We start from the raw sequence: 25,586 nt of genomic DNA on the forward strand, positions 1-25,586 counted from the left end.
AATCATTTTGGAGGGTCATAGACATTTTTTTACTGGTGAGGGGAGGGTCATGTCTTTCTTGGCTAAAGGTCCCAAAACTTCTCCAGTGGCCCCGTAAATAAATAACGAACAGTCCCTAAGCTTTTTATCAACACCAGCCTTCAGTTACAAATGTGTCCATGCTATTAACACTATTAATTATATAAAAATGAATATTTTTAAAATAGCTATCCAGAAAACTGTTGACGGTTCAACTGTTTCTCAGGTGAAGTCAGTTTATTGTGGCTTGTAGTTCATTGGTTATTTTGACAATAAATTTGCTAAAGATCAGCCTCAAATCAATTTGTAATTCTGCTTTTTGTGACGATTTGTGTTCTGACTTTCTTCCAATCTTCCGCCTTCCATCTGTTTTGAAGGTTAGGAGCCTTTCATGGATAGTGTTTAGTATGCAAGCAACCATTCTCACACAGAATAGCAGGTGTTTTTCAAGAAAGTTGAGCTTGAATGTAACCAACGACATCTTTACAGCCACTACTCCCTTTGTTCGTGTTAATACAACGGATTCAGGTGTACCCTGTGGTGTTGAGGAAGCTGTCCCCCGTGATGCAGTCTCGAGATGTTGCCGAAGGAACAAACCAGAAAGCCTGAGTGCAGCTACCGTCAATCTGCCTCTCAAACCCGTAGTCGCTGTTTTAGTTGGAGCAACATGTACAGAAAGAGATACACTGAGGAGTTATTGAGATTAGTTTTCATTCACATATCAGATATAATTACTCAGCTCAAACAGAATCATACACAATAAGTACATGTCTACTGTGACTGGAGGTGTTCTTGGCTCAAGAAAACTTTTCACAGCACAGCAGCTCAGAGTAGTTGAGATTTGATGTTTTCACAAACTCTAATTATACCTAGAGAAAGTCAGAGGGATCTGTCCGATTTTTTTCGTCGTAATCAGTGAAAGAGTCTCAGGAGAGTTGGAAAGTTTAATGAGCCTTTTAGTAATGAAGAGGTGTTAAGCTTGTTTAATTGAAAAAGTGTGAGACGGAGTCAAGTCATACAGAAGTATAAGAAGTTCTGAATCGAAGACACTTGTTAGACATACTAAGTATATACTATTGTAATGGGTTCAGGAGTGAGGCATTAGTTTTATTAATTATTCAAATCTATTCAAGTGCAATTTATATGAGTAAAACATATTTAGAAATGCACTGCTATTATATATTTGACTGTTGGGGATGAGCTTCAATATCTTCAAACATCTTCTGTCAGTTAAATTGTTTTGTGATGAAAAATGATCATTCCTGTTTCGTAAAACTTACATCCTAAGTCGATAGAAAGACAACACAATAACAAATCACAATATACAACTATTCAAACACTCCTCTTATTGTGCCTTAGGTTTGCTTCACATACTCTGCCTCTGGAGATTGACAAAGTGTTGTGCATTTACTTTAATGAAGTAAAAAGAGAACTTACCACTCAAAATCTGCCTCTGTGCACGGGCAGGAGTCTGACATCTGGGAAATATACTGATTTCTGGCCTTGACACATAGAATGTTTGCTTTCAGTTTTTGGAAGATTCTCTTCATTCCCATGATGCACACTTCGCCCTGTGATGATTAATGCATCATAGACATTTCTGAGATTCTTTTTCCTTTTTTTCATCTTTCTTTTATTGTGTGACTGAATCAAAGAGATTCACTTGGGTTTAATCAGGAAGAAGCAGCAAGATCATCTTACCTCATTGTGTAACTGCCATGTCATGTAATCTTCTGATGTGCATTGTTGTTGGAAAATGGACCGGAAGTCAATTTTGACAAGTTGCCACTCAGATCGATGACTAAAATGGCCAAATATTCTGCACAAACAAGTCAGAAATACAAGGTCAAAAACACTGGGTATATGGGGCTGATTTAAGAAAAAAAAAAGAAAAAAAGTTACTCCACTTTGGGCAATTTAAATGCACTTTTTAATCCATATTCCTCTGTGGGTTAAAGCAACTCCTCTACATCTTGGGCTTATGAAACCCTTTTAAAACCAGATTAAATAAATAATTACCCAGTGCAATAATTAACAAACTAGAAACACATGAGCGCTTTATGGTTCCTTCATATCTTACGTCATTATGAGGGTGTCCTCTCCAGGCTCCCCTAGCACCCCATCAACATAGAGCGGAGAGGAGGTGAAGCTATATTTGTCCCAGTGTCTGCCCTCATCAAAACTCAGCCTGAGGGAGAGAACAATGGTTTGATCAAAGACAGGCCAGCCACAAATAGAGTTGAATTCAGTAAGAAAATCCTAAGCAGAAAAGCAGTCTGACTCCTTGTTTTGAAGATTGAGTACAGTCTCTAAAAAGATGTGGTACACCCTTGGAGAGCCTTACCAAATGTGTCTAATTGGCAGAGGTGTGTGTCGGATGGCCACCAGAGACCCTCCTTGATTCAGGAAAAACACGCTGTATTCTTCCTGAAAAACCTGCAGACACGACCAGCTTCCATTTATCACACCAGAGAATCAATCAAGTCGACATAAAGTGTGCACCGATGACAACATTAGGAACATGCATACTACACCTACACAGTAAACAAGTAGAAACCACGAGTGTTCTTTACACAAGAGTCTTAGTTGTGTGAATAAACAACAGCGTCAAGCAAGCGTTGCTCTCTTTGTTGATTTTTGTTGTCTTAAGCCGATGGCAAAAAAGAAATCGGTACCTTCCTTTAGGTTTATTTGTTTTACTGATCAGAGATGCACATGTCTTCACAATGCTGGGTGTCAAACCTCAATTCTTTGTTTCTTTGCGATCATGACTGTATTACCAAGAACTGAAAAGCGAGATCTGAAAGTTGGTACTAAAAGCTCAGCCAGAGCCCTATTCTTTTTTCAGATAATACCTGACTAAATTCATGTTTGTTTTATTTTGTTCTGTAATATATTGAGGGAAAGACAACAATTATCACAGAAGCTTGTAAGAAGTTCAACAAAAGTGATTTATACAAAAAGTATTGGTACAGAAACACAGGTATTGGAACCAATCTTACAGTTATCACTGTACTCAGCTATATACTGTACCTCTCTCCAGCTGTTTCCAGCATCAGATGTGATGAAAATACTGACATTATTACTGGTCAGCTCAGGTCCAACTACACCTGAACACAAAAGGTAGAACAGCGCTATTTTCAGTATTTATTCTGGCTAGACACACAAAATGTTTTTGTTATTCTTTCCACTGAAGTAGCATGGAACACGTGCAGGAAAGATTGATTTCATTTTATTTTGAAAACTGTTGTCGGCTGAGAAAGACAGATTTGAATGAGAGTGCAGAGGGATACATTTGGGGACCATCATTAAGGCTGAGAGAAAATCAAATAATCTCCTCACCTGACGCTATTATAATTCCTGGAGCTGAATCTTTGCTGACAATGTTTCCCGAGGTGTAAGGATTCTCTGACACATGAAGGTGTAGATGCAATGAACAGTCAGGCTGCAAAACAAACACGAGGAGATTAGTTGGCTGAAGTCAAAATGTGTAATTCAAAGGTTTAATAACGACCTGGATCAGATACAATAAGCTTCATAATAACTGGCCTGAATTGAGTGAGAATCTGTCACTATTTGAAATAAATTAATAATTGTCTTGTTAACTACGAAAAAGGTAAATGTTAAACTCAGAGAGATCTGGTAAAATAAATTTGAACAATTAAAGAAGAAAGTTTTCCCAACAAGAAACATTACATAGATAACATCATCCACCATCAAGTCTCCATAGAATAAGTCTGAGTAAGGGTATTTTATGCTGGAAGCTCAATATGGAAGTATCCCTTTGACTCTGATACATGTTTACTTAACAACTGAATATATCAAAATGTGTATTTTCAGTTATTATGGTTAGTATTATTACAGCTAAGACATCATCTTATGAGTGTATGCACAGTACATTAAAATGCAGTCTGGATGATGGGACATGTTCATGGGACTTTTATTGGACTCATAAAAATCGACAAAGTGGCTTTTTAGATTTTATTTATGGCTAAGAATGCCCTCTGTGTAGGATTGTAGGATTGTATTAATTTTTATTTTAACTTTCCTTTAAAATGAATAAAAACTAACAACTATTTCTTCATCTAACTATCAATCTTGATGATTAATGAATGGTGACATAACTCTTACTGACTTAATTTAATAAAGAATCTAATAAATAATGTTTAAAGAAGTGCTACTGTACTGCACATCAGTGCACTAAAATCATATTTCATATCATAGCATATCATATGTTATACATAAAGCATTTTACAATTTATGATAAAATCCTCACTAAACTATTAAAAGACTGTGACTACCACGACTAGCGATATTTCTGAATACAACAGAACATTGTTAATAATATGACTTTTGGATTCATAATTAATAAAGGACAGTTATGTTGAGATTGTTGTTACCTTTAAAGTGATATAGATATTAATTGAGTATGTCAAATTATTTGAAAGGTTTCTTCAGTTACTGACATATTTCTGAGCCATGTTGATGTGATTTACATTTAATTGCACTCTTTGACAACAGCTTTGCATGATCTAGTGTTTCTTTTTTTTAAAAGATAATGTAAATCCAAATAAATAAATCTATCTCGTCAGTGGCCCACTTACTGGTTCACAATAGACCTTGTTTCCCTGGAGATCGGTTGTTGGAGCCTGAAGAAGATGCCAGTCTCTCCCCTTGTTGTATGTTATATAAGTTTTCACTTGGTTCTCAACAACTTTATTTGACAGGAACACCCCTTTAATCCCAGCAACCTGCGAACATGGGAGACAGAGAGGGGTTGGGGGAAAAATTGCAAAAAAGGGAGGAAAAGAAACATATATTATTCAGACTTAAGTAAAGCTGAAGGCCTAGTTCGGAGAGAATACGATGTCAGAAAGTGATAGTTTTACTGACAGGAAGCACTATTTTGGACCATCTGTAGGACTCCGCTGAATCAAAACAACATATGGCGCAGCCTTGAGATATTTCTTCTTTGTATTTATGTGCACAGAGATGCTGACTCTCACGTTCAGCTCTCACTTGTGTTTACATTTCTCTTCCATTTTGAAGAGCACAGATCTTTGTCAAAGGAATACATCATTTCATATCTTCGACTGGACAATGCAACTAAATATTTCTGGGCATAAAATGTGTGTGGAGGTCAGTGAGCAGTGAGAGTAACCAATGCTGATGGCTATGTTAGGTGTGTGTTTGTAACAATGTGATGCTTTTACTGCTGGCTGCAGATGAGGATAATCTAAAGTGATGCATACATGTGCAGTCGCTGTGAACTTCATAGCACATTTGTCAACACAGATATAACATGTTCAGGGCACAAGTTAAAGCAGATATTTTCCCTGCATTGTGACTATGCACTTTAAGTGACACTAGTGATTCCTAAACTTGCGTATAAGACCTGCAAACATTTTTTTTTTTGTGTGCGACAACGATGTCACATGAAAAAGATAATGAAAGCAGGCAGAAAGTGCATATGAGCGAGACACTCAGATGCAGCAGAATTAAATGTACCAACATCTGTTCCATTATGGTGAGGACATCCAAGACATCTGAGTGCAAGGTACAATTAAGCATGGCAGAAAATCTAAATGAACTCTAAGCAAAGTTTTAGGCTGTCTGTTGGTACTTTACTTGTCAGAATCTCTTGTTATTGTTCAAGCTTCCAAACCAGGAATTTAAATTTGTGTGGTGCTCTTTGATACAGTCTTCAGTTTCTTCTCGAAGTTAGGTGGACTTTAAATTGCATGTCAATGTGAGTGGATTGATGAATAAAGCTAAGAAGTATTTTACAGTGTAAAACTAAGCATTATTCTCATTATTGATAAATCTGTTCAATGTTTTTCTGATTTATCATCTATACAATGTCAGTACATAGTGACAAATATCCATTTATTCCTAAGAACACAAAGTGAGCTCTTCAAGTTTCTTCTCTTGTTCAGACCTGAACAAAGATCAACAGAAAATAAATCAGCATATATATGAATAATAAATTAATCGTTTAAGTCATTTATCAAACAAAGATCCCAGCTTTTCAAATGTGATGAGTTCCTTCTTATCCTTCTTAACACTATTGTAAACTGAACAATTTGGGGGTTTGGACTGATAAAACAAGTTGGTTGGCTAAAACAAGGCATCTGATGACATCACCCTCGGCTCTAGAAAATTACAATGGGCAACTTCTACTAGTTCTGACATTTATAGACCTAACGATTAATCAATTAATAAAAAAAAACTCAATCGTTACTTGCAGCCCTGCTCTTGTCTGGCCAATAGTTCAAAACCTGAGATAATATAGTCAGAAAATCAATTTGCAATGATACAAAAGATAAAATAGCAAATCTTCAACTTTGAGCAGCAAATCTGAGAACCTGGAGCGACCAAACGTTTAGCTTTTTGTTTGATAAGCGATTTAAATGATTACTTGATTATCAAAATGGTTGCTCATTGATTTTCTGCATAGACAGTATATAAACTGGACCAACAGATCCCGTTGCTCTGGACGGAGACCAGTGAAGGCCATTAGGAGGAGCACTTGATGGCTGACCGTTACCGCACAGCCTCCAACTGAGAGAGACGACGTAAATGTGACGTGAGCAACCTGTCTGAAAGTTGTAAGCCTTCTGGTAGCTGTGCCAAGAGAAATCTCAATCATTCCCAATCTTGCAGAGACGGAGAGCGTAGGTATATGTAAGGAGACAACATAGGCACAGGCTACTTATTGATAACTAAAATGCTAGTTAACATTAGTAATTAAACTTAAACAGCTAATGTGAGACGAAACTGCCTGCACGCTTCTCCTGTACTATACGGTAATTTCTCTACTGTGCGACAGTAAGTCGCGTGGTTATGACACAATCGTTAGCCTATTTTTACAAAAACGTCTGCTACGGAGCCATAACATGAGATACAAGGTAATGGAGCCTTTTATACATTGTCGTGTTTCTTTAGAAATAAACAATGGACAGTTGGACAATGTTCGGGTTGTGAGGAGACGCTTACCCCCTTGATTTTCTGTCAGTCGATAAACTTCATTGGTTTGATAGTAGAGATGCACCGATAGACCGGCCGGTGACCGGAATTGGCCGGTTTTCACATGCTCGGCTATGACCGGCCAGCAGGTCAGTCTGACATATGCCGATTTCATGCTGGTCAATGCTACAATTAACTAACAACATAAGTTATAAGTGTTACAGTTCTCAAGGACGCACGCACGCACGGACGCGACAGCACAGTCTCTTTTTCCTTTCTCTCAACTTTTCCGCCGTGTGTCGCGCGTACCCGCTCGCGGTGTGAAGCGCGTGTCCGCGCTATTCTCACACATGTAGGGAACCTCGTGAATTAACCTGCAACATGTCAGCTGTTTGGAAATTATTCAGCGTGTGTGCAGAATATAACAACTTTGCAATATGCAACACCTGCAAGGAAAGAGTAGGACGTGGAGGGACGACACCAAAAACCAAAATCACATTTTTTTAGTTGGATATTGGATGTGAAAAGAAGGAAATGGTTCTAACATTTTTAGATGTGTGTGAATTTTATATAGTTCTATTTTATAGTGATCCATTATCTGTTCAAAATTTGTTCTGTGCAAAATGTTCTATTAAAGAAAAGATAGAAAATAAATATTTGTGTGTGCTGTAAAGTGGCTAGAAAAAATGAAATCGGAATCGGCTAAAATCGGTATCGACTGGCCTAACTCAAAGAAAATCGGAAATCGGAATCGGCCTAGAAAGTTGTAATCGGTGCATCTCTATTTGATAGTAGCTTTTTGGATGCTTTTATATGGACCTTAGTGGTCCCCTAATACTGTATCTGAAGTCTCTTTCCCGAAATTCAGCCTTGGTGCAGAATTACAGCCACTAGAGCAAGTCCCACAATGAGCTTTACTTAGGATATGCCATTTCTGTCTGTAGCTTTAAATGCTATTGAGGAGGAGAGAGGCGGGGCAAGGTGGAGGGTGGCGGTGTGGCCTTGACCAACTGCCATGCTTCGCTTGTTTGCAAGCCATGATGTCTCTCTCTTTCTCATGGGCGGGTCAAATTCTCTGGGCTGGCAAAGCAGAGAAAGGGGAGGTAACCTTCCCCCTTAAGACGTCATAATGGGGAGATTCCAGATCGGCCCATCTGAGCTTTCATTTTCTCAAAGGCAGAGCAGGATACCCAGGGCTCGGTTTACACCTATTGCTATTTCTAGCCACTGGGGGACCATAGGCAGGCTAGGGGAACTCATATTAATGTTAAAAAACCTCATAAAGTGAAATTTTCATGCCATGGGATCTTTAGTATTCATGAACACGGCACATTGACCTATAACCTGCAGAAGTTTTATGAGTTGGACCAGCATGCCTGAATAACATGAAAACATGTGAAACGATGACTTATGACTGATGACTGACACCGTCGCTGCCTACCTCATAGAGGTCTATCATGATGTTGCCCTCCGGTCCTCCACTGCTCACAACGTTTTCCAGCATCAAGGTGAAGAACAGCCCTCTGGACTCAGACGTGTACAGGTTGTAGGAGTCATTCTGATGCCAGTCCTGAATCGCTGCCACCACCTGGTTGTCATCTGTGCTGATTATCTGCAAGTCCTAAATATGTGAAATTCATGAGTACTGTAGATACCAACAAGGTTTTAAGAATGTATTAAAGGAGTTTTCTCAACAAAAACAGTGTGAATCTGCATATTAGTGTGCACATATTGGCCACAGAGCGGGAGCAGCAAGCTAGCAGTTTGTCACTTATTGACATCATTCAGTCAGGATCAGCAGAGATTAGACCTCAGATGTTTCATGCCATGCACTAAAAATTAAGACAGGCTCCATTTAGTTTGACTGAATCCCTTCTCCAGAGTGAGGTGAGGTAGGGGATGTGTGTCCTTCTTAAGAACATTTTCACGGTCTACATGGATGGATGGACTGATCGAAACAACACTGTGGGCACTAAATCTGTTGTTGTGACACGGTCTCTAAAACCACTAAGCCATCCTGCTGTGCTTTTAGTAAATGGTATTCAGTGCAGAACACTGTTTTTGTGCAAATGCAAATTGAATTGAATTTTTCCACTGCTTTGGAGCTGTGGGGAAACTGCAACTCCAATTATTTTTTTAAATAAAGATCTGTTGATACACACGAGAGGGCAACTGATTAAAAAGTGTGCATGGGTCTTAAATAAACACAAGATCTGAAGATGTAGGCTAATTTTGCATAACTGAATCAATTTTCAGGAGGATAATAATGTGGGGAAAACAATTTAATGCATTTGTCAGCAGACATTAGTATTAACTGGGAACAACTGTACTTAAAATCAACCCTCACTAAGTCATCATGATACCACAAATAAGCCTGAAGTAATGTTTCACAGTAAAATAAATGCTGCACTTGTTTTGCTGTTTGTTCTTTTGCATGTGCTCAACACACCAAACTGCATCCCTTTCCAGCAGTCTTACCTTCGGCAGAGTGTACTTGGGAAGCTTCATTGGGTAAAAAGAATTTCTTTTATAGGACACATAATGGACAGACTGGCCACCTACTGGCACCTGGAAAAGCAATATAATGCAATTTGCAGTTTAATCGAATTTCAGGTAAATATTCATAAACTTCACTGTGTACACTGATTGTTAGCAGCATGTATCAAACAATTTAAGTCACCATCAAAACTCGGGATTTGCTACTGATTAGGATGCTGTACATTATGCAGAGTGGAGTTGTAGTATAATACACAATGTTGTGATTTCAATTACATGCCATCCTTTCCCAGGATAATGGCCCCTTTTAGTTAATGAAAAACATGACTGTACATTAAGATGCGATTGAATGCAGTGGTTATACAGCTTTTAATTGTCTTTTAATGAAGCCAGACCTTGCAATAAAAACCCACCTGGATGAAAACGTATTCATCCTGAACCACCAGGGAATTAGGGATGATAAATCCAGGGAAAGGCTTGCCCTTGTTTCCATCAGAGCAATTCTGAAGTTTACAAGTTATGTACTGTGACCCTGTAGGGAAGCAAGAAATGAGTGCTAAAAATATAACAAAGAGAAAAACAAACAATCTTCTATAGTCCCCAATCAAGGTTTAGCTTATGCTGATGGTATTAAGCGACCCATAGAAGTAACATTTTGGAGGCCAATCCTCATTCTCACTAATAGATAAAGTAGAGAGAGAGCTGTCCCAGTGTGTTAGCATCAGCCAAATGAGGCGGTCTCCCCAGGGACAGGGCATTAACACACAAGGCCTTATGGAAGTTCCCCCCTCTCTGCACTGTGGCCAATAAAAAGAGCCAAGTCACAGCCTGGCCCTTGAAAAATGAATTAGCTTAATCGTATGAAGAGTCTCCATGCAGCCAATTCAGATGGGGAGGCAAGTTTTAGTACAGCAAAAATAAGAGCTCTCACTCGTTGTTTTTTTTTAAATCAAGGTTTAAGAATCACAACAAATGTTGCTAATTTGATGTGAAATCTGTTTAAAATTCAGACTAATCTAGTTTTCTATGTTGCCAAGGTAACATCATTGTATTACTCACGTCCATCAGAGACGCTGATCTCCAGGTGAATCATTCCTTGCTCTTTGTCTAAACCCAGTCTGGACCTGTAACAGTATTACAAACAGGTAAGAAACATAAGATTTCTGCTGAAAGTGTCAGTTAATAATTGTGTGCATTAATAATGTCGTGCCCATTACAAATTACATCATATGGGTAAGGGTACGTGAATTATCATGAATGTATGCATGATTCAATTAATGAAAAAGCATGAATGAATTCATGTAGTAATTTCTGAACTATCAGGAATGCATACATCAATGGTGTAGTCTAGTTTTTTGTAGTGAGTATACTGTGATTTTTCCCTCCCAGCCTCATTCTCACCCATGTCCCAGAGCGACAACCCCATACATTTTTTGTAACGTTACCACGTATAGCATCAGCCTCATCTGGCTCATTTTCTGTAGTTTCTGTAACATAACCGTCTGCTGCAGTGTCACCCGAAGCTGCAGTAGCTTCAGGGGCAGGCTTACAAAAATAATGAGAGTGTAGTTTGAGTTGGCTTTTCATCTCATATCTACTTTAGTGATTCACATTAGTTCATTTCATGTTTGCACAGAGAATGACCGGCAAGCAACTGTGTTGTTGTTCCTAGTTGACTTGCAACACAGACGGGGTAAATTTATGACCAAAACGTTATGTATCTTCGCGCTTTTGTAAGTGTATGGAAATTATATATGGGTATATGCCATATCACGTAGACTACACCACTGGCATACATGATAATTCATGTACCCTTACCATAGGGTGTTCAACCCACATTTAGGCCAGTAGTTTCACCCAGGATGGGAACTACTGCAGTGCCTATACAAATAGTAGACTTGGTTACAAGACAAATGTTTTGTAACTTTCTTGTTATTTATTTTGATCATCAGGTGGCTTAATAAGGCATTGAGGCAAAAAAAAGCTTTATCAACTATTTTGTTGCTGTCCCAAGGCATATTTAATAATGTGATGCTGTGGAAATAATTATAACAAAAACAAAGAAAATTGAGAAAACTGTTACACATAATAAATGCATTTAGCTCACAGTAATAGTTAGTTTTTTCTGTTATCAGAAGTGCAATAGTTGTGGTTTACATTAGATTTTCATTTTGAATGTGTAAGGGGGCATGGGAAATACAGCTGTGATCTTAATTGTTCTCTCAGCAGCAATAACACAACAACTGTATCTATAAACACTGGCCTGACAGACATTTGACCTGCACTGTACTTTATGGGTAAGGTGCACTTAGCCATTTCATTCACTTTCAATAGAGATCCTTCATGACATGCAGAGCGACAGGAGTGACCAGTGCCACTTGTATTAATAGCAGCTGTTGTGACGAAGATGGGTTTCTTCTCATTTTCCATACCGTGTCTGAACTATAATATAAAAAGCCCCTGTCCTGCTTCCCTCAGCACTCTGTAATTACCTCACAGCTCCATCTCTTTTAATGGACTTTCTGTCAAATACTTCATCCAATTCTATCAGGGAACAGAAGCGCTTGCTCTTAAATAAACCCTTGCAATGTTACACAGTGTTCTCCCATAACTAACACATACCAGTATGTCTGCCTAGCGCGGTTGGCTTTTAACATGTTTTTCTAAATCATGTTTGTCAAATTTTTTCAGATTAAGATGAGTAGTGGATGTGATGTAATAAATTCTTTCATACTTGATGTCTGATGTGTGGGGAGCATTTTTTTTCTTCCTGGCATGTATTGGTTGACTTGTTTCCTCAAAGATAAAAGGAAGAAGTGCATATGTGAACATCAAAAATTTGGTCTTTTGATTGATCATGTTCTAACGCTCAAACTTCAGGGTGATGCTTTTTCAATTTCAGACACCATTGTCCGTAATTAGCATATAAACTCAAGCTGTAAATAATTATTGGAAATACATGGTATACAGTATATTAATATCATGTAAAAATGTAACTGTACAGAATATACCTGACTTGTGACTATGCAGCTCATTAGAAACATTTTTATCTGGGTTAGTGAGGTAAAATCTTTATTTGCTGTGATTCATTTATTTTCTATTTTTCTCAACAGGCTGCAGTGTATTATTTATGAAGCTCAGTGCAAATTGTTCCTGATGTATGAGGCAAGATAGTCTGTTGATTAAATTATGAACATATTCTCTCATGGAAAACAACAGCAGCTTAGAGAAGCCATATGTGAAGCAGAAACTAACTAAAAGTCAAATATCTCTGTGTGAGCTCAAGTACATTACCATTAGCTGCAAAAAGATTTAATTGTTTTCCTGCAGAGAAAAGGCTTTGTATTGTGATTTAGGTGAGCCTGAAGATGATTGATCATGTATTATTGCTCACGATTTGATGATTTATTTATTTTTTATTAATGTGTCTGTAGCTTCTCTGAGTTTTTCTGGATGGATGATATTAAAAATAATACTTAAAAGTACTTTTGGTTTCTCATTAGTCCATGTGGGCTGGGAATTTGTATTTGTATTGCATGTATTGAACCACACACAAGGAGAGAGTCACAAACTCTTGTGGAGTTTATATATTACTAGTTAACCCCCATAAGAAATGAGTTTTCATACATCCACCTTCCCTTTGAGGATACAAACATCAGTCTCATTAAACAGGAGATAGTCCTTGTTTTGTCTGTTTCATCACCTCTTTCCTAAAGTGCTTTTTATTGACTGTAACATTGTTAATGTGTTGGTCGTATTTCCCAGACCAATGCAAAAACATGTACTGTAGGTCACTCCATGTTCCACATCCCTTTCACACATTCTATGTGTGAAAGGGATTCTGTCGCCAACAACTATAAAAACCGTTATAAATGAAACATTTATCCTGGGCCATAATCCCTGTACCAGCACCCAACAGCTAATAACGCTAAAACACTCTGAGAGACACCCAGAAGCTCTCTGCCACATCACCACAGCAAATTTTGTGCAATATACATCGGGTAACCTCCTCAATAAACTGGATATGATTTGATTGGTAATACTGTGGTGTCCCAACATTATCCTAACAATATTTCATGGGCAGAATGCATCCAGTGAATGAAATATTAATCAGTATATAGACACTTAGTATATTAAGTTAAAAGAAAGAAAGAAAGAAAGAAGCCTAGTGTGGTTTAGCATTTAAAAATAAAAGCAATGGGATTAAAATGTGTCACGGGATTTCATTGACTCAATCTGTACTGTAATCAGTTGTGGTAAGTAAGTAACTGTTCATTTACTCAAATAATGTACTTAAAGTGCTCATATTATGCTCATTTTCAGGTTAAAAAAAAACACCATATTTTTGTTGTACTGCACATTGCTGCAGCTCCTCTTTTCACCCTATGTGTTGAGCTCTCTGTTTTTGCTACAGAGTGAGACATCACATTTCTGGAAAAAGCCAAAAAGCATAATATGAGCACTTTTCTTAAGGTACTGTACTTTTTCTTGGATATTTCCTTTGTATGCTACTTTATACTTCTACTACATCACATTTATCTGACTGTTAACTGTAGTAACTGGTTGCTTTTCAAATTAAGATTCCACATATATATATATAGATACAAATATAAAATACAATACAAAACAGCCCTGTCCACAGGTTGCAGCTTCTACCAAAAAATGCATTGAAGTGTAAATATTTAAAATATATATATATATACCCAGTCAAACTGGGCAAAATACTTCTCATGTTGAAATTTTAAGAACATTTTGCTGATAATACTTTTGTAATTTGACCTTAAAGTAAGTTTAAATCTGAGTACTTCTTCCACCACTTCTGAAAATTTCGTGACATTTCCTAAAAGTACACTTGGCACTCTAAACTTATTATTCAAATCTGGCTCAATAACACTGTTTTGTTGATATTACTGTAAATGAGCTGCTGACTGATCAGAAACATGCAATATTAATGCAGTATGTTACTCATGTTTTTACCATACTACTGTTAGCATCTTTAGCAAAAATATACATCTAAATAAACATGTTTTATGGAGCATGTAAATATGTACAGTGAAGGCATTTCCCCTCTGTACAACTGCTGTGAACAGAATGCTAAAAATGCATACATTTTTTATTAATTAATGTATAATTTTGTGTTTGTCTGTTATTCATAGTGTTTTGGAGCAGCGGCGCATAGGGGCGCAGCACCATGGGGGGCGCCAAAGCGATGGTAAACAAAACAATATATATATCTTTTTTTGGTATTTTCAATATGTAGCTGCTGTTGTGCGTTTCTAAATCATTTCTGCATTTCCTCAATGTTATTATATAATATTTTAGAGGACTAACAGGCTAGAGTAGGCGCCCTGTCTCATAAGATTCCATCATAGAATGTTGACATAGAAGAGGGAGGGGGAGGGGAAGGAGCGGGGAGCGGGTGGGCGCCGTGAGCGCTGAGTGAGCAGGTACGAGCGTATGAGTAGTAAGTTTCCGTCTATGAAAAAAGTTCAAAGCAAAACAGCTGTTGAGGCTAAAAAGAAAAAAAGAAAGAGGGAAAATGAGATGACATGTCAAGGGACGTGACAGCAGTTAAATAAATGGATGGTGAGAGGCAACAGGTAGGATTTAAAGTGTGACGTCTGTACTTGGAGGCTTGCAAATAGTCATGTTAACGGACTAGCTAGCGTTTGCTAACACTGGGAATGTAGCAGCCAAATGGGGGTTTACAGCTAGCTTAGAATATGCAAAACCGAGGTTGATGAGCTGAAAACTGATAAATATAAGGTAGCATGTACAATAAATGACAATAATCTGGAAAACATAACTAATGCTATAACTCTGGTTTACCATGGAATCATGCATAGATTTGCTACCAAACTTGGAGGCTTGCAAATATCCATGTTAACAGACTGACTAGTGTTTGCTAACTTAATGGAAATCAATGTTGCTGATAGCTACATTTAGATTTTGGTTAAACCCTAAATTTCCAATCCCATGCATGAGATATCTCAATTTTATTAAGGTCAAATAACAACTGGTAAATATAAGGTAGCATGCACAATAAATGACAAGAAGAAAAATAAATAAATATGAAGAAAAAAAAAAATATATATATATATATTTAAAATCCAAAATGTGAATGTAATTTCAACAGCAGCACAACCTTACTACATAATAGTTGTCTCATCTGATGCCATCACTAGGCTGATAATAATTGAATTTAGGCTGCTATATTTAACAGTGAGTTCATTTCATTCATGTGTGAGGATGGTGGATCATGAAAGACAGGGGAAGGCAACAGGTAGGTCTAACATTAGGTGGAAGTGTAGGGGAGCCACTTGATACCAACAGATTCATTTCTTAATATTATTAATATGGAAAAACTAATGAAAAATCGATTACATAATGTTTTGACAATATGTCTTAGTGGAGAAGAACACAGGCAAGGAGTGAATGAGACAGACATGAGGTCGGCGATGGCATCAGGTAGAGATGAGACCAGTGATGACATCAGGTAGGAGTTCTATTAGATCACACAAAACTAAATGTCCAGTATGGTTTTGCTATTGGTGTCCTTTTTGGGGGTGGGAAATAGTGCAGACAGAGATGGAAAGCCACTCACTACTCAAATCATATCAACCAGGGGTGATAATTAGGTTGCCAATTGTCACAATTTGGTTGCCACGGACAACCGGGCAACCATTAATGTTGCTGATATACTTTAAAATAAACCGTTATTATTTAAAGCCCATACATGATGCACACTTTTTGCATCATGTATGGTGGGGGGGGGGGGGGGCAAAATTTTTGCTGCATACCCCTCTGACACTGGGTAGTTGCGCCCCTGTTTTGGAGCATATCAAATATTGCAGCATTTCTCTCCCAGGAAGACAAATGACTGATCGTTCATCTCACCAGTAGAATCTGTTGGGGACGACGCTGTCATGCACAAGCTGCCATCTCCTCCCAAATTCAACAGAGACATAGAGCTGAAAATGAGAGGAATGCATTAACAAAATGAGTTACAGTATAAAGAATAATGTTCCACATCAGAATATCCAAGATAATTATTCCCTGATAAATGTCTAATTGTATTATCAAGAAGCTGTCAAGATTTGTAGATTTTGTGGCGTCAATGTGTTGATGTTCTTTTGAATATTGCACTACTGAGTGCATACTTTGTGAAAATGCATCATTGATGAGAAAATGCATCAGTTCCTGTAAAAATACAGTGATGCAAAAAAAATGAAATAGAAAAAGATTATTTATTCTGATGCCTTGGAAAAGAAGGAAGTGTGGACTGACAAATTGGTCTCTGTATTAAAATCAAAGTGTCTCCTTCTTATAGTAACTCAGCAGGATTTCGGCCTAATTGGTGTTATAAAATCACTCATTTAACTGCCATTGTAGTCTTTTTATTCCATAAAGCTTGACTTATTTTTACTGCTAAGCTGGATGTGTGTTCAAGCATTCAGAAGGCCTGTCATCTTGCCATAATGATCAGGCTGCAAGCATCTTAAGCTCATCATTTTGATTTATCTAAGAGCATTTTACTTTTAAAGACATGACAGGCAATCAATAAAGGTAAAAATTAAACCAAACTAAAATTTATTTCAGCAGTTAAAATAAAAAAAAACATTACATTTAGCTTTTACAAAGTTGTGAAGGCAAACTCCTCCATGGCGTCTTTATTTTGACCTGCCGATGGTTCTCAACTAAGCTTTCATCTTCCTCCCAGCACTATTTATCTCACTTCTCAGACCTTGACTGTTTTTCTCTCGGAAAATCAAGTCTTCCAATAGCATGCTGGGAAGGCTGAGTTTCATCGTCTGTGGTGTTGAGTAAAGTAGACAGCAAGGTTCTCACACAGAATAATGAAGAGTGTGTGTTTATGCTCGCAAATTGTGTTTTTGTGTGAGCTTGTGGATTGTTTGGGTGTGTCTTCCTTGTTAACTTTGCCCTGTGTTATTTGGGACACGTCCATTCAGAGTTAAGAGTCTGCAGCCAGACCGTATGACTTTTTTAGGGGAGCAGGTGATCAGTTGCTTCTATTTTGGCAACGGCAGCCTTGGCTTAAGTGGCAGATGTCTCTGATTATGTCCTAAAAGATAGCCGTTATTATCAAAATGAATGCCCTCGAACATGACAACAAAGATGTTTTGTATAATTTAATAAAGATATTAATTTTGTTGTGAGCCAACAGGCTTGGACGGACGGAACAACAATCTGGCAGAACACTCACACCGAGCTAACATGTGCATGATAAGCAGTAAGTGAACCACACATATATTCAGTAACCAGAGATATTTTTTTCTGTCACATTTTCAGTTTTATTCCAGCTATTTCATGCCTACTGACAGCCACACATTACCTTTTGGTCGTGGCTGTAAGCCAGAATCCAGTCCTCCTGCTCGGGGTGAAAAAGCAGACTGAGGATATCAAAGGCTAAGCTGTGTTTCTGATAGGTCGCCCCCTCGTCAAGGCTAATGAGCAGGCTGCTCTCCACCTCCGGGTCGGTAAGTAACATGATCTGAGAAGAGACGAGAAAGGAGACGGGGGAATCAGCGGCCCACCTTGACAGCATCCATTCCACAGGGCTTATGTGTACTTGTGCGATGCGCTGCCTGGAACAAACGTGTGGTGCAGACACCTGCAGGGCTGCTTTGTGGTATAAATGATAAAAACTCTGCTGCACAGCAATAATAATTTAAATTTTTTTTCAATACAGGCAGGATTTTTTTTACAAGATGCAACTTACCTTCCTTTTGTTGTTCGGACTCACGTACAAGTAGCTCAGGATGGTTTTTGGCCCGACTTTCTCATTAAATTTCTCATATGTGGTCCCATAATCAGTTGACCTAAAATTAAATTATAAGGATAAAGTAAATATGTAGTTGTGGAGAGTAAAGGAGAACGGAGAAACATCTACTGAGATTAAGATGCTGATGGTATCATTAAGCATATCAGGCAAGCAGAAAATTGCAACAGCAGAAGTCATGAAGCAATTTGCTAGATGAATGGAGATTTTTTTAATTATCAAAGTAAACAAGAATATCCTGTGACATGCATTGAAAGGGAATGAGATATTATTATTATTATTGATGCTTTGGGGTATAAACATCATTTAATGTTTGTGATTTTTATGTTTCAGAACTCAAATGGAGGATTGGGTAAAATATTGCCTGTTGGCTGAAAACAAAAGCTTGAAAAGGTTTTAGAAACTTTTTCAAATCCAGAGATATACTAAAAAAATATATAAATTGTCCTCCAAAAAAGGCACTGCTTTCCTGACCTTATTTTGGTTGTTTTTCATATAAATTGTCACCTAAATAGATGTTGGTCCAGATGCTTGGTGACATTTCAGAAACAAGCAACCTTAAAATTTTTTAATCCTGCTTAAAATAAAAAAAACACATTTGTGGATTCCTGTGTTTTTATATTTTTATAGGATCTTTCTTTCTTTATAGGAACTTCATATTTCCCAAATGCTCGTCATTATTGATTATTTCACCCTTATGAATTGATGCTATTCGATTTACTTCCTGATTGTTTGGAGTCCCACAGACCACGTTTTTCTGTTGTTCTGACCTTATTAAAACCTAATATGTAGAAAGGTATTAAAGTGGCAACTCTTTCCATTTGCCACAAAGTTTGCAGATTTAACGTGCAATGGGGCACTTGGGGGCGGCAGAAACTATTTGTGAACAAAACATTGACATAGCATCACCTTTTGAGTTTATAACCTGTCAAACCTGTCAGCAAAAAGTACTATAGTTACAAATCCAGGGAGCAACATTATCATTCGTATGGAGTTGTGTGATGAATGCAAGTCCAATACTCATTCTGTTATAGCTCTGTTTTTGGTCTCCAACTCCAAAATACCAAGCTCTTTAGCTGCTAAATGCTATGTTCACCAGCTAGTCGCTAAGTGTGTCTGTCTGCTGTTTGGTGCTAAGCAGGTCGTGTACACTCGGTTTTTAGAGCTTTTCAGTGAACATCTGTATGTTGCAGCCGAAAACAATGCTATGAGAGCAGTAAGAGTGATCCAAACAGTAAAGTTGCCGGCCGGACGACAATACAATGAGCTGAAAACTCACTATTAGGCTGTGTCACTTTCACATTGTCATTTGAAACTTCATTATTATAAAAATATTGTTTATAGCCACTTTAATGAAGAAAGTAATATATATATATATATATATATATAATATTAGAAAAGAAGAAAATAATAGAATGACCAAAATAATTCATGTTTTACATGTTATATGGGTTATGCATAAAAAATATATTAATTTTGTCTGCCAAATGAATGTATACTATGTTATCCTACACGCACCTAGTAACATAGTAATGTTACTTATATATAATTAGACAACAGAGAGTTTTAAACTACTTCTTATAAAAAAACTGGTATAAAACTCCAATAACAGAAATCCAAATAAACTTATTTGGAATTTAGTAATGCGTAAAAGTGCTATACACTTCAGTCACAGCTATAAAGCAGATTAAAAAGGCATTGCATTTAACCATGTTTATGTGTCATTTTCTGTAGCAGATTTCTGACAATCTACAATCATTTTGATATGTAATACCAGACAGAAGATCTTACCTCCATAAAGAACTCTCTGTTACTCTGCCAGAGTTGAAGTCGTAGTACTTTGTCAACATGAGGATCACCTAAGAAACAGATTAAACAGATTATTTTGAAGGAGTGGTATCATCAGTTTAGTAAACAGCAGCAATAAAGTGTCACATAAATGAAACAATAGAGCTGAGCCATCCATGCACACGTATTTTAATCTCCCTGATAGACACAGCTTTATAAAATACAAACAAAACTGTGATGGCATGTCAACCCATTGCTTTGTTTTTCGTGAAGCTATAAAAATTGTGCATATTCTCTGAGAAAAAGATGACCACATATGCATGCTATAATGGTCTCCGAGACACAGTGGACTACCAGCAAATGCTACCAAACTATGACTAAATGAATAAATAAGTCAACACTATATTTTATTTCAGGCACAGAGAGACATCGTAAATATCATGGGCATCTTTTTTTGAAAAGGATCATAAAAAGTGGTGCACGTGGTTTACAATGAACAGGCCTTTACTTGATATACATTAAAAAAGTATAGATTTACAGATGTCTTTTAAATTGCCCCAGCTATTAATGAATGGCTCACTGTGGACATTTCTATTTGCCTTGGTTTCATTTATTAAAGAGAGACTAACTAGCTAAATTAAAACCTGTGTGTCTCCACGCATGTTGTTACTGATGCACAAAGCCATGTTTAGCTACATTGTACTTGTAATCTCCTTTTTTTCTCAGTGAGGCAGTAATATAAGGAAAAACTGCAATTATTATAATAACCTCCATCCAAAAGAATGCATTTTTCCACAATGGCGTTTTATAAAATCTCAACAGTCCTTCACACAGAAAGAGTTGTTCACATTGTGCCCTTCACCCTTTATACAAATGAATCGCTGAAGCAGTGTCCAGCCTGCACTGTGCAATCGTAAAATCTGCAGATCATATAGCTCTCTGGAGAAGCCTCTCTGGGCAACTTTTCACAGCTATCCTCTAATTATCGAGTGTTATGAGAGCTTGGGGTAACATTCTCCATAATAAGTGAGAACTTCATCATGTAAACAAGAAATTTGAACTTTGTAAAACCTTGCTGGCACAGTTTGTAGAAATTCCAAATAGTTATTTTCTAGGCTTTCGCTCATATCAAACAAGTCAATCGTCCTCATCTCTAAATAAAAGCCTCTTGAAACCAAATGTGACAGTCAACTCCAGCAGCTGTAAAATCAATTTTAAAAAACGATAGTACTTTTGATTTTTTAAAGATAAATTCGCCCTTTGCTACATGTCATTTCCCCTCTCTCTCCCCGTTCATGTCTTCGGCTGTCCTATATGAATAAAGGCCTAAAATGCCCAAAAAATAATCTTAGAGAAATTAGAAACTAGAAACAGATAGTTTTCTATTTTCAGATAGTTTTCTACTTTTGATAGTTTACAATTATTAGTTGCTGATTAATTCTTCTACTACTATAAATCTACTAGCCTATTTTTTTGAGCTCTAAAATAAACTAATCAGTAATATATGCATTGTACTAAAATGGTCTTACATGTCCTGCACATTTATCATAATGCTGATTGTTTTCTAACATAGAAATATGTATCTTCTCCTGCACAATATCTCAATTTGTATACTGTGAATATTAAATTATGTACCACAAGTTCCTAAAAAACCTCTTGTTGTCAATGCAATGCATTCCAACTTATTTCCTAATTATTTGCCCTCTTTGTGAATAAGCTGACTGAAAAACTCTGACTCTGCTATTACTTTGTGCTGAATATTTGAAATAGATGAGCTCTAGTTCAGAGATAATCCATGAAGCTTGTTATAACTATGGTACCAGGTGTCTAGAATGGGTTGCAGAGATTTATGGTCTTCCAATAAAATGGCCTTTATACCTTCCAAAAGTCATACCCTCATAGACACTGTCATATGCAATAAAACGACCTGCAGCAGTCTGAAAATTAGGACAAAATATATCCCCCATTATGTATGGCAATTAACTTTATGCATTTGCTTGGGAAGGATCCAGGATTACAGGCAGATGTAATTTGCATCCAGCTTTGCCGGCTGGAAAAGTTTCCTGTGTTCTGACAGACGGTGAAAGTGGAAGTTGACGTATAAATGCAGTGATACAATATTCACTTTGTAGATCTTTCTGTGTGAAATAGGTATTTGGAGTTCAACAAGTCACATAAGCCATTAAATTGCTATTAGAAATAACTGGATGAAGGCTGCTTCTTTTAATGCTTACACCATACACTGTATAATGGCATTTGCCCTTTGGATTTAAATAATAATGCCATATGTTTTAGCATATCTTTCCCTTTGAATTTCAACAAAGGTGTCACATTTGATGCCAGCTACCATGCAGTGCACAGCCCTTTAGACTGCAGTGGCACCAACATATCTCCAAACTACATTACTTGACATCCAAGAGCAAGCAAATTGATTTTTCAACCTCTAATCCTTTGTAAATCTTAAACCTTGAAGGTAAATGGACTGGGATGAATTTGATCATTATGTAAGAATGAATGGAGGCTTAATGGGGATTTATAGGGCTTAGGGTGAAAAGATTACTGTTGAGAAATGGAGGTGTTGTATGACGAGGAGAAGGGGTAGGGTATCAAGAAAGCAGAAGGGGGGATGAACACCTGAGACAAATGAAAGGAGCTACAGAATACACATTATGATTCATTCTCACTGCAACCAACCAGTTGATCCAGCCTCATCAGCTGTTGGAATTAAGTTGCCTCATCAATTAAACTGTCATCACCTTTAGCCACTGCAATTAAACAGTTAGATGATTCCATAAAAGCAATTGTTACAAGAGTTACTGACTGGAATATTAATAATAAAGACAAATATGACATATCAAACACTGGCCATGTGTCTAAAGTGTTTCCCTGCTTTTTGCATTAATGTTGCGCTATAGGGTTGGGCGATTGGAAGGATACATCGGCGACTGGCTGAGTACATCGCACATTGTTTTTTGGGGGGGCACTTTTTTTTTGTGTGCTAATTTTAAGTGGGTTTGGGCTGACAGTGGCCAGTTGGAAATTTGAACACGCCTAATCTGATACATTATTGATAGAAATAACATTGCTTATAGCAGCTTTAATTATAAAGATTTGAATTTCACATTTTCATAGGACAGACAAGATTTTGTGTAATGATGATATTCAAATAAGTGAGAACCGCTGACATGAAATGTCACAACTAAGACAAACTAATTTGGAGGAGAAGGGTGAGAACACCTGCCTACAAGATTTTAACACCACAGAAGTGTTAACAACGTGGCAGCGAACCCCAGGGGCCAGTATAGCATAAAGTATGAAACTTCACTTGATAAAATCACCACATTAAAACAGCATAATTTAACACCTTTAATAAAGAAATCATTAAGTATTACATTGTTTATGGCACTGCGATTCACTCAAAAGCCTGCAGGAAAGGACATCCGCCTATACTTCAATACCACCTCAGTGAGACACGTAATGTACAGAGGCTTTTGTCTGCCAAATCAATTTATATAATTTCATTAACAACGGCAACATTTCCTCATAGACCAGATGTTGTGCTGAAGCTAGGTTGTTTGAAGTCAGAGCTGTTGGCTCTCACATGGATAACAGGTCACTGCAATCATGAATTATAAAGCGACTTCACAATATCACTTTGCACAAAACAAGCTATGGGTTTCCTAATAAAAACTGATATCCTAATACAAGGAGGAGTAAATAAAACAGTATTGGTCATTGCTTTCAGAACTGGGTATTAATATGACTGGAAGTTTTTAAATGAGATTCTTAAAGTAATAACGTTCAGCTACAATGTGACTGATGGCAACATGCCGTTACCTTGGCAGAGGATATATTATTGATCTATGAGCATCAAATTACTGGCATTTCAAATTGACAGAAAACAGGTACTCTATGTTACAGCTGAGGCTTTCAAGCAGAACAGTCTGACTTTATTGGACTCGTCATTTCAAGACCACGAATCTGTGTGGAAGTAGCAGCTTGGTTGACAAGTCATCTGAAACGGCTTTCCTTCAGGCTACAGCTCTCGCATCATTTGCTTCTTCACCATAAATGAAAGTCAAGGCTAGTACAGCAGCTAGGCTACGGTGGCCTGCTGAGCTTGGAAGCATCAGTGTGCATTAGGAGGGGGTCTGATCAATGCAGACAAGATTAGAAAGCAAGAGGGTAGGTTTGAATCACCCAACCAAAAAGTTGAGCTCACTGTGAAAGGAGATTTTCTTCTAAACTTCTTTAAACTCTTCAGCACTCTTGTGTTGTTTGAAAGTGCTGAGTGCGATGGTAGAAGATTAGTTGCATGTTGACAAACTAAAAGCTCCCTGGACTCTCATAATAATTAATAAATTACATTTTCTTTGACATAAAGTAAAACAGCAGATTACATAAATATGCTGGGGAATGATTTATTTTGCCCATATGTCTTCTTAGGCTCACCAACAGTGTTTGAAACCTCCGGTTTTTGCATCACTCTAAATCCAAAAAGGAAACTTCAGTGAGTAAATCAAAGTTAAGGTTCTGAATGAGAGGCTTTTCTTACAGCAGCCAGATGGTGTAACTCATACTGTATGAATGAGTAATGCAGGTGGCCACTATAAAATGAAAGAGTTCTGAAACACAAAATGAGTGGCGACTCAGCAATGGCCAAAAACCAGCAGACTGACAACAACAGCAACTATGAGTGTTTCTGATTCATAGATGGAGTACTGACTGTGTTGGTTTAAATTTAAACACACCAACTAGCAGAGGACTGGAAAATGCATTTCAAAAGATACAGTAGTGGAAAAACAGTGAAAGAGTGAAAACTTGCAGAGCACATATAACAAAAATATGGACCTGCACAACATCAGTTTGATATAAGCGAAAACAAAGTAAAATAAATAAATAAAAAAACTAGAATGGCAATCGGAGAGTGCCTCTCCACCAAAGCAGATAGTCCAGTCTTCTATGATACGCAAATCTTTAAGCACAACAGCCATATATGTCTGGATATCGCTCCAAAACTATCAGAATTATGTGAAAATATGGTTGTGCCTAGCAGAAGCCTCGTCATCTCAGATGTGCATTTATTATGTACTTATAAATTGGAAATATTTCACATACTTAACATACATTTGGTACCTTCTTAGCAGGTACATATGTACAAATATCAAATGCTTAGACAGAAAAAAACAAGTTTATGGCAGTTTTTACAAAGGACTGACCAGTTTGCAGACAATTCACATTTGGATGTGAGTAATAGTATAAGTTAAATGATACAGTATGTGTGTTTATTTACAGTACATGTCTATAGCCACACCTTAGTCTGAGAAATGGGCGTTGTTACAATTGTGGTGGTGTTAAAATTGTACCTGTTCTCCCAGAGGATTACTAGCACCTGTGAATTTGGAATGTGATTTGGAGTCATGAGTTGGTCATTCATGGTTTTATATCATCCCAGCTTGATTACTGCAACTCCGTTTTCACCTGTCTCAGCAAGTCGTCCCAGGACCGTCTACAACTG

The 25,586-nt window shown here is 37.4% G+C and overlaps 1 protein-coding gene across 1 annotated transcript in view; it reads right to left on the reverse strand.

The window, feature by feature from the left end:
• The window catches only part of LOC144532317 (VPS10 domain-containing receptor SorCS1-like), a 49,294-nt gene that overhangs the window by 12,521 nt on the left and 11,187 nt on the right, over positions 1 to 25,586 (reverse strand). The window contains exons 2-17 of the mRNA XM_078273010.1: positions 20,072 to 20,139; positions 18,221 to 18,320; positions 17,834 to 17,992; positions 16,378 to 16,451; positions 10,540 to 10,604; positions 9,894 to 10,012; positions 9,463 to 9,552; positions 8,426 to 8,605; positions 4,623 to 4,769; positions 3,361 to 3,463; positions 3,052 to 3,128; positions 2,363 to 2,454; positions 2,099 to 2,206; positions 1,720 to 1,837; positions 1,456 to 1,589; positions 553 to 666 (exon numbers count right to left, since the gene is read on the reverse strand). Coding sequence (XP_078129136.1) covers positions 553 to 666; positions 1,456 to 1,589; positions 1,720 to 1,837; positions 2,099 to 2,206; positions 2,363 to 2,454; positions 3,052 to 3,128; positions 3,361 to 3,463; positions 4,623 to 4,769; positions 8,426 to 8,605; positions 9,463 to 9,552; positions 9,894 to 10,012; positions 10,540 to 10,604; positions 16,378 to 16,451; positions 17,834 to 17,992; positions 18,221 to 18,320; positions 20,072 to 20,139 — 1,748 coding nt within the window. The remainder of the gene's footprint in view (positions 1 to 552; positions 667 to 1,455; positions 1,590 to 1,719; positions 1,838 to 2,098; positions 2,207 to 2,362; positions 2,455 to 3,051; positions 3,129 to 3,360; positions 3,464 to 4,622; positions 4,770 to 8,425; positions 8,606 to 9,462; positions 9,553 to 9,893; positions 10,013 to 10,539; positions 10,605 to 16,377; positions 16,452 to 17,833; positions 17,993 to 18,220; positions 18,321 to 20,071; positions 20,140 to 25,586) is intronic.

Source organism: Sander vitreus, chromosome 17, assembly GCF_031162955.1.
Source record: "Sander vitreus isolate 19-12246 chromosome 17, sanVit1, whole genome shotgun sequence".
NCBI lineage: Eukaryota > Metazoa > Chordata > Actinopteri > Perciformes > Percidae > Sander > Sander vitreus.